The 17,657-nt window shown below is 42.4% G+C and overlaps 2 protein-coding genes across 4 annotated transcripts in view; one reads left to right on the top strand and one right to left on the bottom strand.

Annotated features, from left to right (window-relative positions):
- Positions 1 to 17,657, top strand: part of LOC140312735 (endothelial PAS domain-containing protein 1-like) — a 486,153-nt gene that overhangs the window by 228,370 nt on the left and 240,126 nt on the right. The gene's annotated exons all lie outside the window — the stretch shown is intronic.
- arfgef3 (ARFGEF family member 3) overlaps positions 1 to 17,657 on the bottom strand; it is a 53,984-nt gene that overhangs the window by 9,591 nt on the left and 26,736 nt on the right. For 2 of the 3 annotated variants that reach the window (XM_072390514.1, XM_072390515.1), the window contains exons 23-37: positions 16,953 to 17,086; positions 16,104 to 16,249; positions 15,601 to 15,780; positions 15,391 to 15,532; positions 13,941 to 14,063; positions 13,512 to 13,615; positions 13,285 to 13,429; positions 13,076 to 13,204; positions 12,679 to 12,855; positions 11,843 to 11,957; positions 9,637 to 9,739; positions 4,128 to 4,259; positions 3,744 to 3,874; positions 1,362 to 1,580; positions 1,086 to 1,257 (exon numbers count right to left, since the gene is read on the bottom strand). In XM_072390514.1, coding sequence (XP_072246615.1) covers positions 1,086 to 1,257; positions 1,362 to 1,580; positions 3,744 to 3,874; positions 4,128 to 4,259; positions 9,637 to 9,739; positions 11,843 to 11,957; positions 12,679 to 12,855; positions 13,076 to 13,204; positions 13,285 to 13,429; positions 13,512 to 13,615; positions 13,941 to 14,063; positions 15,391 to 15,532; positions 15,601 to 15,780; positions 16,104 to 16,249; positions 16,953 to 17,086 — 2,152 coding nt within the window. Of the gene's footprint in view, positions 1 to 152; positions 179 to 1,085; positions 1,258 to 1,361; positions 1,581 to 3,743; positions 3,875 to 4,127; positions 4,260 to 9,636; positions 9,740 to 11,842; positions 11,958 to 12,678; positions 12,856 to 13,075; positions 13,205 to 13,284; positions 13,430 to 13,511; positions 13,616 to 13,940; positions 14,064 to 15,390; positions 15,533 to 15,600; positions 15,781 to 16,103; positions 16,250 to 16,952; positions 17,087 to 17,657 lie in introns of all 3 variants that reach the window. The other variant, XM_072390516.1, reaches the window with a different exon arrangement.

Raw genomic sequence — 17,657 nt, 5'->3', positions numbered from 1 at the left:
AGATTCGTCACCAAGTTGTCATTAAGATGTTAATGTGATCACCAAATGGTTGCTAAGGTATGCAGCTCATTAGAGAGATATGTTGATAGATGAGATAAATGAAGGTTAATCTGTTATTTTTCTGATGCATCAAATGCAAACAAGTTAAATACCTGCTCTGAGCCTCTTTCAATAACACCTACCAAACAAACAAAAGTATAGATGAAAACTGGAGCTAAACATTCATCCAACAGTAAAAAAGTCCGGTAGTTTCTACCAGATGATGAATGCTTTATTATTGGAACATACTTATGATATCAGCCTGGGCTCCGGTCACAAACACAACACGTGTCTGTAAATGTTCACTGAGGGTGCAGCGCAGGGCAGAGGGGGCAGAGCTCTCATAAAGGCAGTTTTTACCTGGCTGCAAGGCACCTGGCAGCGCTAACATCTGTGGTCCAAAAGCACTAAACCTGTTTCTGTGCACGAGCCCAGAGGATAAACACCTGGAACCTTTATTCACCAGGAAACGGGCATAATATCACATCTTTAAGCGCTGTTCAAATGATAAAGAGTTAATAAAAACTAAAAAAAAAACAAAAGCTGTAGTTATGCTTCACACATTCTAACACGAGTTATTTTTAATCTTCTGTTCTATTCTGAGCAGTAAAGCAGAATCACATGAATGTGTTTGCAGAAGGAGCTGCAGCTGGAAATGAGCTGATGAACACACTCAGATTAACCTAAAACTGTTCAGTTTAAAGCGTCTAATCTGGGTAACTTGCTGCTGGCAGCCGACAGGAGCCAGACGACAGTTTGTGGGATGGACTGCGCATTTTCACGGTTGCTCAAGACGTTGAGGCCCCACCCAAACACCGGGTTCATTTTCATAAATGCAGAACTGTGCATGGAAAACGACACGTTTTGTATGTGCATGTGATTTCTACACGGGGCCCCAGGACTGGGAAACCTCCCACTGAAGCGTTCTGTAAACCAGAGGGGGTCAGTAGAACCAGATTATACACCATCTCCTCTGTTAATTCTACAAAGGAAACCTTTAAACTAACAGAAATAACATCACAGACATTTTGTCCATGGGCTCCCACCTGCTGTGCGGTCATGCTTTCAGCCTGGCTTAGCGTTGCACACAACAAGGCCTGGAAGTACAGGTTGAAGCTCATGGCTGACTGACGATAAAGATTTGCTGCTCCACAAACCCCCGACACCTTCATCAGCAGGTACTTCAGACCTGGCCGAGTGTCGAAGTCCCGCGCTGTCCTGCAGAGATCAAACACTTTTCAGATGCAAAGCAAACTGGTCAACATGGTTATGAAAAAACAGTACGATCATAGACCCAAACTGCGCTTCTTTGTTGCAGTGACCTGTAAGAGTCCAGCAGCAGATCCAGAATTATGGCTAAATTCGTCATGGATATGTATCGCAGGAAGCTGGCTGCGGGTCTGCTGGGGTCGGAGGTCACCGGTGTGACCTTCTCGTTGCCTTCGGGCTGCTTGATAAACTCCTCCAGCAGTATGTCGTAGAGGTTTTGGAGCAGAACCTGGTGGGACAGCAGGCTCACCACGATGGTCCGGAATGGGATCCTGAAGAGGGGTCAAACGACATTTATTCAGTATGAAGAGTAAAAATGATCCTTCGGTGTCAGTGAAAAACATTTGGCTTCATCAAGTTAAACAAAAAAATAGTAATTTCAATTAAGTTAATAACAACAACACTTTATTATCGGGTGATGAACAAAGAAACTCTGAACTATGGCTTTGGAGGTCCAGTTGGTGTCATCTCTCAGGTTGCAACACACTAAATATTCCCCCTAACACGACTGGTTGCTCCTCTACAACTAAAAACCAAATCAATCATGTTTTCATTGGATTTCTGCTTTTAGAACGGCTGAAATGTTACAGAGTGGACTTTGGATTGGAATAATAAAAATGTTGGGGGCCAACACAACTCATCATCAGGGGCTTATGTGCCACGCTGTGTACGGGAAGCTGGATACGACACGCTGTACTGCACAGAGCAGCTGTCTGCAAGCAGCGATGTGCTGCACTGCATAACAAACAGGTGCAGCTTGTGGGTAGAGGCATCATCTACCCATAAATCACTGTGATAAGAATTCTACATTCCAACAGGCGCTAAAGCAACTGAAGTTTAACCCATCAAGACAAAGCTGAATAACTGATTCTGTTGAGCATATCTGTATGGTCTTAAAACACAAAGAATATGCAGTACTGTGCAAACATCTTGATCCACCCCTCTTTCCTTTATATATTTCAAGGGAAACCGAAGGAGCAAACAGGATAAAACAGGTCCAGTAAAGACTGAAACATGCAAACATGAATCTAAATCCAGAATCTGAGGCAGAAACAGAGTTTTTTTCTCAGTTCTCAGCAGCTTTAAAGTGAATCTCTGCTCTGAGCTCCTTTATCCTCCAACACAGCCTGAACCCTCTGAGACAAGCTTTCTGTCATTTCTTTAAGGAGTCTTCAGGAATAGTTCTCCAGGCTTCTTGAAGGACATCCCAAAGCTCTTCTTTGGATGTGGGCTGCCTTTTGTTCCGTTCTCTGTCAGATGATCCCACACTGCTTCAATAATGTTGAGGTCCGGGCTCTGGGGAGGATTCATCCCTCCATAAGACCTGTTGCCACTGATTTTCAGTCCACTTCTTGTGTCATTTGGCACAGCTCAGCCTTTTCTCCCTGTTTCCCTTCCTTAAGAACGGCTTCTTGACAGCCACCCTTCCATGGAGACCATTTCTGATGAGGCTTGGGCCAACAGTAGATGGATCAGCTGAAGGTCCAGATGCATCTCTCGGGTCCTGTCAGGTCACAGCTGGATTTTTTCCTCTTTCTTAAGGACATCACTTTCAGATCCTGTTCATCTGCTGTAGATAGTTTTTTAGGCCTGACACTTCTTCTTTTGTCCTCCACTTGTCCAGTTTCCTCAAATGTTTTAAGGACACACTGCACACCATGCTGAGATATGCCAAGTTTTCAGCTAATAGCTCTTTGGGAATCACCTTGTTGCTGCAGAAATCCTATTTTCTGTCTGTCAAACTGTGTTTTCTTTGCTGTTTTTCATAGATGCAGCTAAAGAAATGGGAACAAATGATGCGTCTTTTGCATTGTGAGGGCTGGATCAAGACTTTTGAACAGTACTCTAAACAGAGATTCATATTAAAATCCCGCCTGTATGCTGTGTGGCTGCAGCAGCAGGAAGCACAACAGCAACGGGAAAAAAAGCAGGTTTAGTTTAGGTTTATGTTTGTATTTGTCCACTTTGATGGAAGTAATTTTCAGAAAGTAAACTAATTTATCACGCTATGTGTTTAATATCTGGTGGAAGAAGTAGTGAGATTACGACATCATACAGATGGATGCTGCATATGGACATCTGTCACACTCTTAAATCTCACTGATGTCACAAAAAACAGCCTTACCCAATTTTCCTGTCACACAGCAGCAGAAAGACAAGCAGAGAGTTAATGACAGGTAGACTTCAAGAGAGAATCTGTTCCTGGAACCACTGTCGCTGCCTTGAATGCAACATTTCAGCTCTTCAAAGAAAGTCTTTTAAACATTCTTACAAATGAGAAACATTTATTAAATTAACTAATTCTAACTGTTCACACCTTAAAAAAGATACTGTGACTCAGCTTAAACAAAAAGCAGAACATTCATGTGATCAGAAATGAGTTTATTTTAGTAACTCTGATCTCTCAGACACCAAACTGTGCGTTTACTGTCCACCTTTTCTGTGTGTGTCCGTTGGACTGCTGGTCGGACGGCAGCTCGATGATAAGCACGCAGGACTGAGCGTGCTCAAAGCCATCCTTGTTGTTGGGTGTCTTTGGAGAGCATTGGGTGTCCAACATGAAGACCTGGGACCAAAAGAGGACATGCTGACAATCGAATAGGCATCACTTGTTCTCGATTAAATGCCAGTTTCAAATTGGGACGGTAATCCTGAATGTTACGATGTTAATACTCATTAGAGCTACAGTGTAATACATTGGTCTGTACTGTGGTCCAGTGAGATACTGGACCACAGCTTGAGCCTGACTACCTCAGGTCTCTCCCCTCTGCAGGCACCTTAAAAGTAGGTGAAGTTGAGCCAGAAACTCTTGGACTGACCTGCTGAGCCATAGCTTTGATCCTCCAGTACTCCGCTTCGGCTGATGGCGAGTGAGATGGAGCCGCCACCTTCACCTCACAGGCATCTCCAGAGAAGCTGTCTGAACCAGTATGGAAGCATGCTAGAAGATTCTACAAAGGAGTTCAAACAAAACAAATGCCGATCAGGGAAAACCTGAGCCATAATTTAAAAAGAAAAGCAGATACTAAGGTCCCAGAATCCCCTGAAGCCACAGCACTGAGGGTTCATAGTTACATGCCAGCATGTAGTCAAACTAACCATAATTCATAAGTTTTTGCTGTGGCATGTATCTACATGTTTCTTTACCATTTTCTGGGCTGCATGCCGGTTAGCATTGTCGCCTCACAGCAACAGGGCTCCTGGTTCAAATCCCTGAGCTCAAATCGAGGGGTTTCCGATTATTAGATGCATCGCTATGCGGACGTGGACGATTCTGAATCGATTCACAAACGTCCAAATTATCTAAATAGAGTAATACAGACGTTTCTAAAATGCGGAACTAAGAAGCGCGGTACTTGTCATCTCCGGGACACTATGGGGAGCGCACAGAGGAAAACAAACATGGCCGCCCGCAGCTACCGGCTCCTCCTAATTGAAAAGAATTATTATTATTCTGCTTCTACAACATCGGCGGCAAAAGCGAACAGGACAAGAGCCACGTTATTGTGACGTTTCCAAGGTGCAGTGCAGGGAAATAGATCCTTGTGAAAATCAACCGGATGTTTTGTTTCTGCGCCACTGGTGGAATTTAGGAGTTAACTCGATTCCACCCGACCGAACTGTCCAGTTTGCACGCATTTCCATTAGTTTAATAAAATATAATGGAAATTAACTCAACTCTGGTTTCTGATTACAAATGCACTGTTTTTCAATGCTTATCCAGTGAGACAAAAAGAAATGTTGTGAAAAAGTGCATCAATATACATAAATTAAAGACCCATCAGTTATCGCTTTAATATCGAATCGTAAGGTGTGCAAAGATTCTCTCCCCTAATCAAATCCCTGGTTCAAATAGGATCTCTTAATCTCATAGATTTCGAAAGAATCCTGCAACTTTGTATGATAGGGGTATTCAGCCAGACGCAATTGGTAGTTTTTGCATCTGGATGACACTACATCCAACACACTGGACATCCAGGAGGCATCCATCTGCGTCACTCTAAGCCTCCGCATACAGCCAGTGGCTGAAAGTTAGCTAAAGGTGGGAGTGGCCAACAACAACTGATTTAATAACAAAGAAGATGAAGCACCAAAAACCGTAGAAAGCATAGAAGCACATGTGAAAAACAGTGACAACAGCTGTGCTGGACATTAACTTCATTAATAACAAGCAATCTTTGTTCAGTTTGAGTTTTCCACAGCAGAGTAAAGCTAAAGCACCATCGATAGAACAAACACAGCTAATGAGCTCAGATTGTTACACATATTTATGAGACTGCCTTAGGAGTTAATTAGGAGTCTTAATTAGACTACATTACAAAACAGAGACAAAAAAAACATAGCATACGTTACATATTGTACATATCAAATATGAATGTGATGCAAAGCACAGTTTTTTATTCAGTAAAGGTTTCCTTTAAGATGTGTAGTGGACAGATGAATATCTACGCTTCCAATGATATAATCCAAGTATTATAAAATAATATTGTGGTTCTCTTGCATCACATGTGACCTAAATGTGTGGGTGATGAACAAAAGCAGCTTTTCCATAAACCCAGTCAAATGTCACATGTTGCTGCATCTAAAAGCATAAGCTACACATCAGGGATTTACGCTGCATGTGAAGGACCTGCAGTGACCTACAATCACTTTACATTTTCCTGATTTTATTTACACCTTTTTACAAATATGTTTCCAGTCCATGTGCAAATACTTTCATTATTTCAGCACCTGTCAACACTTTGCTATAAGGAAATCTGTTATGTGGTTAAAGATTTAACACATAAACACAACAAAAAGAAGAGATTTTAAAGTTTTATGGTGTAGACGTGTGGAACAATATGAATCTATAACTCCAGCATCTGGTAGATCTGCTAGTTCTGGTACTCAGAACCTTTAAATACTTATTCATAGATTCCCTCCTTCTTAAAACCCAGTAATAATAGATTAATTGCATCCACATTTATTTAATACTTAAATTTTCAATGTTCAGACCTAACTTAATTACACCGACTTAATAACAAGTCTCACATGAAGTGCAAAACGGTGCCAAGTACTAAAAAAGTTCTGTGCAAAAGTTTACAGCCACCCACATTTTTTATTTCCTTCCAAGCAGCCAGACTTTCTTGTAACCTTTTAAAGTGGTCTTGAGCGATAGTTTCTTTCAAAGTTTTTCTTTGGACACTGGCATCTCTTTCCCTTAGTTTCAGTCTGGTCCATTTTCAGAAGACATGAGGATGAACCAGTGTTGTGTCGACACAGAACAGACAACTTAGCAAAGAAGCCATTTTAAACTGGATCTTTAGGCACTTTGTCACAAAGACACATCATTTGTTCCCATTTCTTTAGCTGCATCTATGAAAAACAGCAAAGAAAACACAGTTTGACAGACAGAAAATAGGATTTCTGCAGCAACAAGGTGATTCCCAAAGAGCTATCAGCTGAAAACTTGGCATATCTCAGCATGGTGTGCAGTGTGTCCTTAAAACATTTGAGGAAACTGGACAAGTGGAGGACAAAAGAAGAAGTGTCAGGCCTAAAAAACTATCTACAGCAGATGAACAGGATCTGAAAGTGACGTCCTTAAGAAAGAGGAAAAAATCCAGCTGTGACCTGACAGGACCTGAGAGATGCATCTGGACCTTCAGCTGATCCATCTACTGTTGGCCCAAGCCTCATCAGAAATGGTCTCCATGGAAGGGTGGCTGTCAAGAAGCCATTTTTAAGGAAGGGAAACAGGGAGAAAAGGCTGAGCTGTGCCAAATGACACAAGAAGTGGACTGAAAATCAGTGGCAACAGGTCTTATGGAGGGATGAATCCTCCCCAGAGCCCGGACCTCAACATTATTGAAGCAGTGTGGGATCATCTGACAGAGAACGGAACAAAAGGCAGCCCACATCCAAAGAAGAGCTTTGGGATGTCCTTCAAGAAGCCTGGAGAACTATTCCTGAAGACTCCTTAAAGAAATGACAGAAAGCTTGTCTCAGAGGGTTCAGGCTGTGTTGGAGAATAAAGGAGCTCAGAGCAGATATTCACTTTAAAGCTGCTCAGAACTGATAAAAAAAACTCTGTTTCTACCTCAGATTCTGGATTTAGATTCATGTTTGCATGTGTCAATAAATCGCTGCACCTGTTTCCCATTTCCTGGTGATTTATAAGGAAATGCATTGTGGCTTAAGACTTTTGCACATAACTATTAGCAGATAAGCACAATTAATGTATTAAAGTAACAGTTCTGGTTAAATCTGTAAACAACCTCTAACTGTTAAAGCTGCTGATTACAGAGCAGGTTTAAACTACTTAATGTACAGTTTTATACACAGGGTCGCCTGCTGAATGTGCTGATTATTGGGATTAGAGATTTTGGACTTGGTTACATAATGAGGATAGAATTTGGACTGAAAAATCACAGTTAGTTGAAGCTGTTAACAGGTAACAGCAACTGGTACCTAAACATGTCACGTAAATATACAATAGAACCTCAAATAATATGGTAAAAGTAGTCTAAAATGTACCTGAAAATATGATGAAAATTGTACTTGATAAGTTGCTTTCAACCACTGAAGATCCAAAGTCCCATGAAAACTATATGATGTTTGACATGTTTAAAAGTGATGCTGAGCTCTACAATACAGTCAGAAAATATGTTATATAAAAGTTCTGGTGGTCTGTGATGTTTTGCATGTTTTGAGTATGTAAGCTATTTGAGATATACGACTTAAGCTCTAAAAACTCCCAATGCACTGTGCAGATAAACAAGATTTTGCATCAATCAAGGCTTTTTTTAAAATCACCCTTGATCCCGATTTTCATATCAATTCATTTCATCAGTGTTTTTTTCCTTTAACTCTTTGCTAAGAATGTTATGATTGTAACCCAGAAAAATAACGTATATTCATTTGGTCTGTTGGGAATCCTGGAAAACAAGCAAAGGAAATCTGTGAATGGCTGTGGCATCATTATCTTCATCATCATTTCTCTTTCTGAAGCACACACACACACAAGCTCTAAGCTGTAAAGCTGCTTAGCTGCAGTCAAGCAAGCAGCTGCCTCGGAGCTGCGGGCGCACACCAAATTTAGTGAAACGCCTGACAAAGTCACCTGTACTGAACAGAGCCAGAAGCTGTGATCTGCAAGGCTGAAATGGAACAGCAGGGGTTGGAGTCACGCTGAGGCTGTACTCTTTAAATCTACCCAGCAGGTGCTGTCATCAACAAATTAACACCAAGTCCTCATACAGCTGACCAGGCTGGGATTTAATCATGCAATATGTGCACAAACACTCTCAGTTATGTGGAATATTCAACCCATCTGACTGTAAACATCGTTTACCATGTGGAAATTCAATTTTATTTACACCGCGCCAAATTACAACAAATGCCATCCCACAGCACTTCAAAGATAAAATCCAGTTCAAGCAAATCAGAATCCAGTTCACTGGGATCCAACCTGTTCTCAGACCAAATGAGTTTACCTGGTGCACCTCTCCCATTGAAAACTGACAGAGCAGCTGACAAAACAACAGCATATGACGCTGTAGAGAATGAGAATAGGCAGAAAAATCTCAAATGTGAAGCTTCTGATGGTGATTGTGGTGTACAACAGGGTTCTGTCCTTGGACACCACCCCCCCACCACCTAAACTCTACATATCTCCTAATGCCCAAACTTACCTTCCTGTTCAACCACAAAGGAGTTCCCGATTCACTGTCAGGAAGTGTGTCCACGGCAAAAAAAGGCTTGAAATTTACAGCAAAGCAATTGTGTTTCCTGAGAAACTTTGCATTATTTAGCCTATTATACAATAAATATGTGCTTCAAGGGTTAAAAGAGGGATGGAGTGCAGTCAGTAGGTCCCTACACATCACAGTGAATACAGGCTTATATTTATTTGGTGGATAAAGGAGCTGTTGTACTGTCTTTCTGTGTTATTTTGAGCAAAGTCCGACAAAAACATGTGAAACTTGTGAATATGTCTCCTTAAGGTTCTAATAAAACTGCTGTAAAAGAACAAAAGCTTTAATACTTCAGACTGTTAAACAGAGATGGAGCAGAAAACCTGACAGCGGGCAGACAAACAGCTGTTGGAGTGTGTGAGGTTGACTGTAGTCATAAAGCTTAATGTGGAATGTCAGCTTGGTGATAGTATTAACAGCAAAGGCTTTCAGATTACTTCTGTCCCCACCAGCAGCTTCGGAGTGCAGATGGATTATACGGCTTGCTACAATGACCAGGCTTGTGGGAGAGTGAGTGCGTCTCTATACGACTGCATTTGTCTGCAGTTTTAGATTTACACAACACTCTTATTATTTGTGTGTGTGTGTGTACCTTCACAGGCTCTAAGGTAGCAGAGAAAGCATCCTGCAGAGCACAGCAGGCCAACCTCCACATCTCTTCTGTGAACACTGGACCCACTGTGACCAGCACATACCTTCACAAACAGAACAAAAGCAAGATGTTACGTAAGAAAGAGGGAAAAAACCAGCCTGCAGTGCAAAGTGTTCTCTATAATATTCCTAAAACATAGATCTGTTGTAGCTTTAATGCTTTTTATTTGTGTTACTGTCAACAAATCCCACAGAGACAGTAAATCCATCATCCCTTAGTCTCTTAAGTTTCTGGCCACGCTGACTTTTTATGGCAGTTTGCCGAAGGATTGGTTCCCTCTGAGGACATTCATTTAAGCCAGTTTTAGAAATGACTGATCCTAGATTTTCAAACAGTTCTCGCACTGCAATCATGCATTTGTTTGGGACTGTTTTCAGGAGCAGATTAAGCCAAGTTTGGCACTCTACTGGGGATGTGAAATCGGAGTCTCGGATCATTCGATCGTGGCCACTGTCAATCGCTGACATCCGATCGAAAATCACTCCATCCCTATTCCAGCCTATTATTTATTTAGAAATAGAGGTTTTACGCCACATCTGCACAGACAGAGGTGTCTGTGGCTCAAAATGTTATTTTCATTTACGCACGCTGACCCCTGGATTTAATAAAGTTATCGTTGTTCAAATATATGCATGAATTATTTCTTTTGTGACTAAAAAGAAGGTTAATACAGCAGAGAAAAGTGTTTGGTAAGAAAGCAAGAAGATGAAGAACAGAGAAGACCTCCAAAAAACAAGGTGCAACAGGGTGTGATTAAGAGTTTAATATTAACTCCTGAGTTGCACAGGTCAAAGGGCTTCTGTATGCAGCCATGTTGCTCCATGACAAACATTTTTAAGTGCAGGTTCTAGAGATTTTTCTTTAACATCTTATGGCATTAAATTAATTCAAGATCGCCTTAAAGATTTGAAAAAAAGATCACGATCCGATCGAGAATCACTCCATCCCTCCACTCTACTGAGAGCTTGTGCAGCAGTTGTGATGATGCATGAAGACTGTCACACTGCAGAGGATGTAAACCAAGGGCCACAGTCTGGAAAATCAGTTTTTCATACTTTGGACCAGGATAAATCACATCAGCTGTGTCACATGCCAATATGTTAAATTCACCTTAATCATTGGCATCGAGCAACGTCAGATATAAATAACAGAAGAAGTTTGGCCTTAAATCTTTCCCAGTATCTGGGATGGCAACAACTGCTTCAGTAAAAACCTTCAGGAGTTAACTAGGAAACAAAGTTATGGCTCATGAAAACTTTATTTGTTAAAGTAGAAACATAAAAATACAGTATTCCTTATCATGGGAAATACTGTAGCAAGAGTTCTGCTACATTATAGCATCAAAGTTTCTCTAATGCTAACTTCTCTCTATTAGCTAACTGCTAAATCCAAAACACAATATTATATATTATATTTATATACTCTTACTGACCAAGCTCCATCATGTATGAAGGCTCTTATAGCGCTCAGATTGCAGCTTCCACTTATGGTTCTTAGATTTTTCAGAAGGTAAATCCAGCTCCAAGTTCGGATTCTACCTTTAAGATTAGGCTTAAAACGTTCCTATTTAATAAAACTTATTAACCTACTGACCACAAACATTCAGTTATACTGCTACAGCCTTAAATAGGACTCCCTTTACTCTGACTTGTATTAAGCTTTATTTTCAATGTAAAGTGCTCTGAGATGACTTTTATCATCAACTGGCTCTAAATATATATAAACTGACAGTAAATGGGATAATCACCTTAAAGGGATTTATAATCAGACACTCTGAGGTGGATGAACTCTTGGAGTTTTCTTGCATTTCATTCTAAAATATAAGAGCCCACCTGATGCTAATAATCAGAGGATGAACACCTTGTTGGGATCTATTCCTTTATTCATAAGAAAAGTTTGTTCAAGAAGCTAAATGACAGCAAATATGTCTGTCCTGTGGTTTGTGAAGGGTTATTTCTAGGGCTTTCGTTCTTATTACAACCCTAGAAACTAAGTGATTTTAAACTATCATTTAAAACTTTTAGGGATAAAATCAAACACTCCTGACCTTTGATTCAAGAGAAGAAAACGTTTAACTCAATCCCTACTCAATAACAGAGGAACAAACTTAAAATGCGTCTCAAATAACTGAGAAATAAGTTGTCACCTGATGCAGGAACAGCCCACTCTGGAGATGGTCTCTGCAGGTTCAGACACACAGGCCACCAGCAGCTTGAAGAGATCCTTCAACATCAGGTTGATGAGTGACTCGTAACCAATGTCTGCAACACAAACAGGCCACAACAACACAGCCTGTGAGCACACGGAAAAGGCCACAATTCAATCTGACTAAGGAGGACAGTGGAACAACGAGCCATCAGTCATGCTCCATTTCACTTTGAACTCATTACGCAACCCTGGGTGAGGAAAAAAGATGAAAAAAGGTCTGATTTGCACTTTGTCGTAGACAGTTTTGTACATTAGTCTTTGAACAGCAAAGATGGGCAGAGGATCTCCATTTTTAATCAACAAACATGTAAGGAAAGTGTTAAAACTGTTCCTCAAAGAAAGATCTGAGGATGTGTTTCTCCTGAGGAAAGAAGCTTTAAGTTAAGCTCGTCCAGAGGGCTCAGATGGACACAGTGGGACCAGGTTCTGTGGTTCAAACCAATCACAGCTCATTTTCATTTCTGTGATTCTGATAAATGCAGAAAAGTTAACTGCAGAGAACTTTTTAACCAATAATGTGATGAAGACCCCCCTCTGATTTCAGGTGAGACCTGCTGAACACTTTGGGAGTTTCTGATGCACAGACGTGGCATTTGGTGTCTGGTGAATGTCTGTTTGGATTAAGGACCCTGAATCCTCTGCATCACAGCAATCACAGAGAGAGAAACTCTGACATCAGCTGGAAAGTCGTGAGAATCTTCCCGGGGGAAAAACCGAACAACAAGATCTCAAACTGCGCTGCCTGGACAGCAGACGCCTGACCGTGTGTCTCACCTGAGTGTATGAAGCTGTTGACGTGTTCCACCACCAGCTCGCATGACAGGCCAATGGCATGTTTGAAGTTGGCAGCGGCCACATCCCAGTAAGAGTGGTCACCATGGCTACGCTGCAGCCACAGTGACATCACAGGAAGCAGCAGCTGGATGACGCAGAAGATGGCAAACCCTGGACCTGAAGGGAGCCGACAGAGTTAGACTGCAAGTGTTCATTTAAAAAAGCTTCAGCAGCCAGCATGAGTCAGCTTTAACTTCAGCTTTAACTTCAACAGATAAGATCAAGAGTTAAGATCACGTGACTTATTTGGCTGACTTGTGTACATGCTGCACATTTCTTCTGAAAGTGTTCTCCCAGTGAGTGCAAACACTGTTTGGTGCAGCTGTATGAGCATCACCTGGCACAGCGGTGACCTCTCTGAGCAGAGTGAAGAGCAGCTCCAGGGTCGGAGGCTGGTGCTGTCGGGGGCAGTTTGACACCGCTGCTGTGAGCTGCTCCAACAGCAAAATCCACACCTGGATCAAACCTACACAACACAACAGAGCAGGGTTGATGTGACAGGAGTGCAAGTAAAAGAGAAACAAACAGAGCAGAAACAGTCTTTACCCGTGTCGTCATCAAACTCCTGAAGAACACAGTCCATCCCATCCTCACTGCTGATCGAGCGCTCCTGCGATCTCATCGGCAGACTGGCGAGCCGAGCCCCCAAGAACACCGGCTTGGACGGCATCTTGTAGATCTTTGCCAGCAACTGTCAACCAAACAGAACGTGACTTCATTAAGTCACAGGAAGAACCGACTGCGAGGCACAAAGGATGAAGGGAAGCTCCGACCTGCGAACATTTGCGCAGGTAGTCAAGAGCAGGCAGGCAGAGGTCAGTGGAGCTGTACCCACACACGTGAACACAGTCTCCAATCTCTTTATAGTCCATCTCACCTGCACACAAATAATCACAACATTTAGGGAAGAAAAACTGGAAAAAAAAACATTAAAAACCAGCCAGTTTCAAAGATAATCCCTGTACATTTTTTTTTTAAAAGTGCTTACTGGCTGCACTATATTAACACAAATCTATCAAATCAAACTGATGGAAAACGGATATTTTCCTGAAACATCACGACAGAAGAATATTAAGGATGCGACGCAAACGCATCATCGGCATCTAATTCCACAGCAGATTCAGATTCCAGGAAAATAAATCCACGAGGGCTCAAAATGTAATATGTCAAAGTGGAAGAGGTGCGTGTGAAGTGCAACGGACCCAAGCCTTTCACAAACTTCATGAGGCACATGATGTAGTCAGTGGCAGCGTTGGCAAAAACTTGGATGTTGTCTGTGTTGATGAAAGCCTCGAAGACATCAAACACTGGAGCCTGCGACTTCCCTGCATGGAGGAAGGAAAGGGAGGGAGGAAAGGAAGGAAGGGAGGAAAGGAAGGAAGGAAGGGAGGAAAGGAAGGAAGGAAGGGAGGAAAGGAAGGAAGGAAGGGAGGAAAGGAAGGAAGGAAGGAAGGAAGGAAGGAAGGAAGGAAGGAAGGAAGGAAGGAAGGAAGGAAGGAAGGAAGGAAGGAAGGAAGGAAGGAAGGAAGGAAGGAAGGAAGGAAGGAAGGAAGGAAGGAAGGAAGGAAGGAAGGAAGGAAGGAAGGAAGGAAGGAAGGAAGGAAGGAAGGAAGGAAGGAAGGAAGGAAGGAAGGAAGGAAGGAAGGAAGGAAGGAAGGAAGGAAGGAAGGAAGGAAGGAAGGAAGGAAGGAAGGAAGGAAGGAAGGAAGGAAGGAAGGAAGGAAGGAAGGAAGGAAGGAAGGAAGGAAGGAAGGAAGGAAGGAAGGAAGGAAAAAACATTCTAGTTAAATAACTAATCGGACAGATCATTAACTTAAAGGGGAACTCCGGTGTTTTTAGACCTTATTTCTGGCTGAAATACGTTCATCTACTCACTGAGAACAGTTTGGTCGGCGTCCTTCGGAAGATATTTAGATAACTGGAGATCCATATAACGGAGGAACGGGGCTTAGAGCCTCTAAATAAGGCATTATCTGTCTTTATTGGACGCATTCCTCCTCTGTTGGCAGAGGTAAACATCCTCCACCAGTTAGCATCGATTCACGGACGTGCAGCAGTCTGTTGTCTACGGCCAGCTGTTCCTCTCTCTGCTTCTGCTTCCTCCTTTCCAGGAGCTCCTCATCTTTATACTCTGACTGAAAACGGTAAGAACGTCCATCGTACTCAAAGTCCTCGTCAAAATCTGATAAATATCCTGCCATGTTGCACAAAACTATCAGCAGCAAACTCTGTGTGAAGTTAGCCGACTGTCACAGAGAAATGAGTGAATAAACTGTGCTGCAGGGGGGCGTGTGGATGAAGTGGTCCCAGTAGAGTGCCTGTGTAGAAATCCCTCTGTTAGCTCTCCTATAGCTGCAAGTAGCCACATAACAGCAGCTATGAGCTAACAGAGCTATAGCACACGTTCATTCATTCATTCTTCTTAAAGTATTGGTGAAATAAAGACAGATAATGCCTTATTTAGAGGCTGCATCCTCTAAGCCCCGTTCACTCCGTTATATGGATCTCCAGTTATCTAAATATCTTCTGAAGGACGCCGACTTTCACTGTTCTCGGTGAGCAGATGAACGTATTTCATGCCAGAAATAAGGTTTAAAAATACCAGAGTTCCCCTTTAGCTATTGTCCTGGGAACAGAGTTTGGCAGATTTACCCATAGAGTATTCTCCCAGCAGGTAGTCTTTGGTATCAGATTTGCTGCCGTGGACGGTCCTCAGAGCACTGAACAGAGGCCTCCAACCTGACAGAATCTGAGGGGAACACATCTCCACCAGCTCTCCTATGGATGTCACCACCTGCAGGGGGGAAAGGTGGTTGGTTCGTGCATTCAAACCATGTGGAAATGGGACACATTTAACTTCACCTGGTCTTGGACGTCCTCGTCACACAGTTCCAGCTGCATGATGTGCTCAAAGGGCCTGAAGAGCGCCTCGTTAAAATGGAAGTGTGGAAGCTCCGCCCAGCTCGTCAGCACCTCTGTCAGAACATCGTGGATGAAGGAAACGGCCTTCTGGGATACGTGGCGCTCTTTGTGACATGCAGCCTGAGAAGGACAAACATCTGTGATGATGGACTTGAAAGTCTTTATATTACTTATATATATATATATATATATATATCTCAGCAGCATAACATTCACACCATGCTTTCATTCACATTAACTCCGTTTCTGTCACCTTAAAACAAACAATTTACTGTCAAAGAGGCCATGGACTGGCCTCCTCCTCATGTTACCACAGTAGCCCAGAGGGGGAACCTTCACACTTTCTTTCAGGACACCAAAGTTTGCAGGGAGCTGTGGTAATTCAGGTAAAAGCAGGAGCCCCACGTCCCCCACCCTGCAGCTCTAAGTTCACAGGTTCCCACCTCAACCAGGTGCGGTGCCACCACACTCCAGGCCCTCATCATGTGCAGCAGCGGCCGGTTCCTGTTCCTGACGATTCGCAGCATGGCCTCGCCGAGGCGGAACAGATGCAGAGCGCTGCGGCGTTCCAGCGTGGACTTGGCTTCTCCTGCAGGCGCACAGGGAACATTACAGCTTCACTTTAAACCTTTGACAAGTAAATCAGGCATCCAGCCAGAGAGCTCAGATTTGGAAATTTGATATCCCCTAAAATAAAAACTGGGATTAAATTAAAAGGCAGCCCTGTTTCACAGGGAGATAAAGGCCAGTTATCAGACCAGGCCTGATGAAAAACCACTTTATATCATCACTTTTAATAAAAAATCACGATGTTTTTAACATTGTGCTGTACGAGATGAAGTATTTATAAGCATGTTAATATCCACCAAAGGTACCGTTTGATTAATTTAATCAGAACCAAAGAGGCGAGTTTAAGTCTGTAGTAAGAACTTAATGTAGAAGCTTTAAGGCCTCTAATAATTCCATCTGATATACAGAATATGTTCAGTAGTGTTCAAAGTGGGACAATAAACTTATTTCTGGATGAATAAAAACTTTACTGCAGTAAGTTTAGTGGTTTTCCCGCTTGGGAAGGTGTCCCAACACAAAGTTTCCTACTTATTGAGGCAATGATTGTGTGTTAATACCAGTATCACTCATTCTGAGGGAACTTTTTCCCAATTATGTTAATGATTAAAGACTTGGCTTAAGTCAAGGCTAAGGTTTCCGATGCTTTGGGTGCAGCACATGCTGAATGCAAACTCTCTCTGAAGGGACCAAACGCTGCCGTGTGCATATCTGTGTGTGTTTACCAGGCATTGCCAGGGAATAGTCTCCAGTCTCTGTCACAGAGTCAAACAGCTGAGACTGAGAAGCTTTTCTCAACTGCTGCAGGAATCCAATCATACCGACCAGGTTCAGCTTGGTAGCTGCTTCTTCAAACAACCTGAAACACACACATTATCACACTGAGGGATGTTTCTTTATAACCACATGACCCTGAGAGATCAAATCCAAATCCTTTTTTTCCATCTTCATTGCAAAGTAAAGTGTGATGTGAGATGGGTGAAGATAAAGTTAAAATGAAGACTGAAAAAGGGGAAATCTCCGGTGAAATTTAGCCACGTTGCCCTTTGAGAGGAGTTCTTCAGGGATAGCCCTGTGTTATTTACTACGTTTTAGCACCACTTTCAGCTCGTAAATGTGTTCGGTCCATCTGCTCCAAAAGATCAGACAGAATTTCATTTTATTCCCTCAAAAAGCAGCTCAGATAGCATGTTACAAAAGAGATGATCCTTGGAATAAACACACACATCTACCCACTTCAGCTGTGCAAGCTATGCAAAACACATCTGCACGTGTGCATGTGAGGACCACACAAACTGACCTCGTTTCTACATTTATTCAGGGAGTCTGGAAACAGAACGAGTCGTTAGAGTCAGAGGTAACCATGAGCGCACATTTAGAGTCAGAGCTAACCATGAGCACACATTTAGAGTCAGAGGTAACCATGAGCA

Source organism: Leuresthes tenuis, unplaced genomic scaffold (genome assembly GCF_036924035.1).
Source record: "Leuresthes tenuis unplaced genomic scaffold, fLeuTen1.0.hap1 SCAF_8, whole genome shotgun sequence".
Classification (NCBI taxonomy): domain Eukaryota; kingdom Metazoa; phylum Chordata; class Actinopteri; order Atheriniformes; family Atherinopsidae; genus Leuresthes; species Leuresthes tenuis.
The sequence above is the reverse complement of the archived record's forward strand: the minus strand, read 5'-3'. Positions and strand labels throughout refer to the sequence as shown.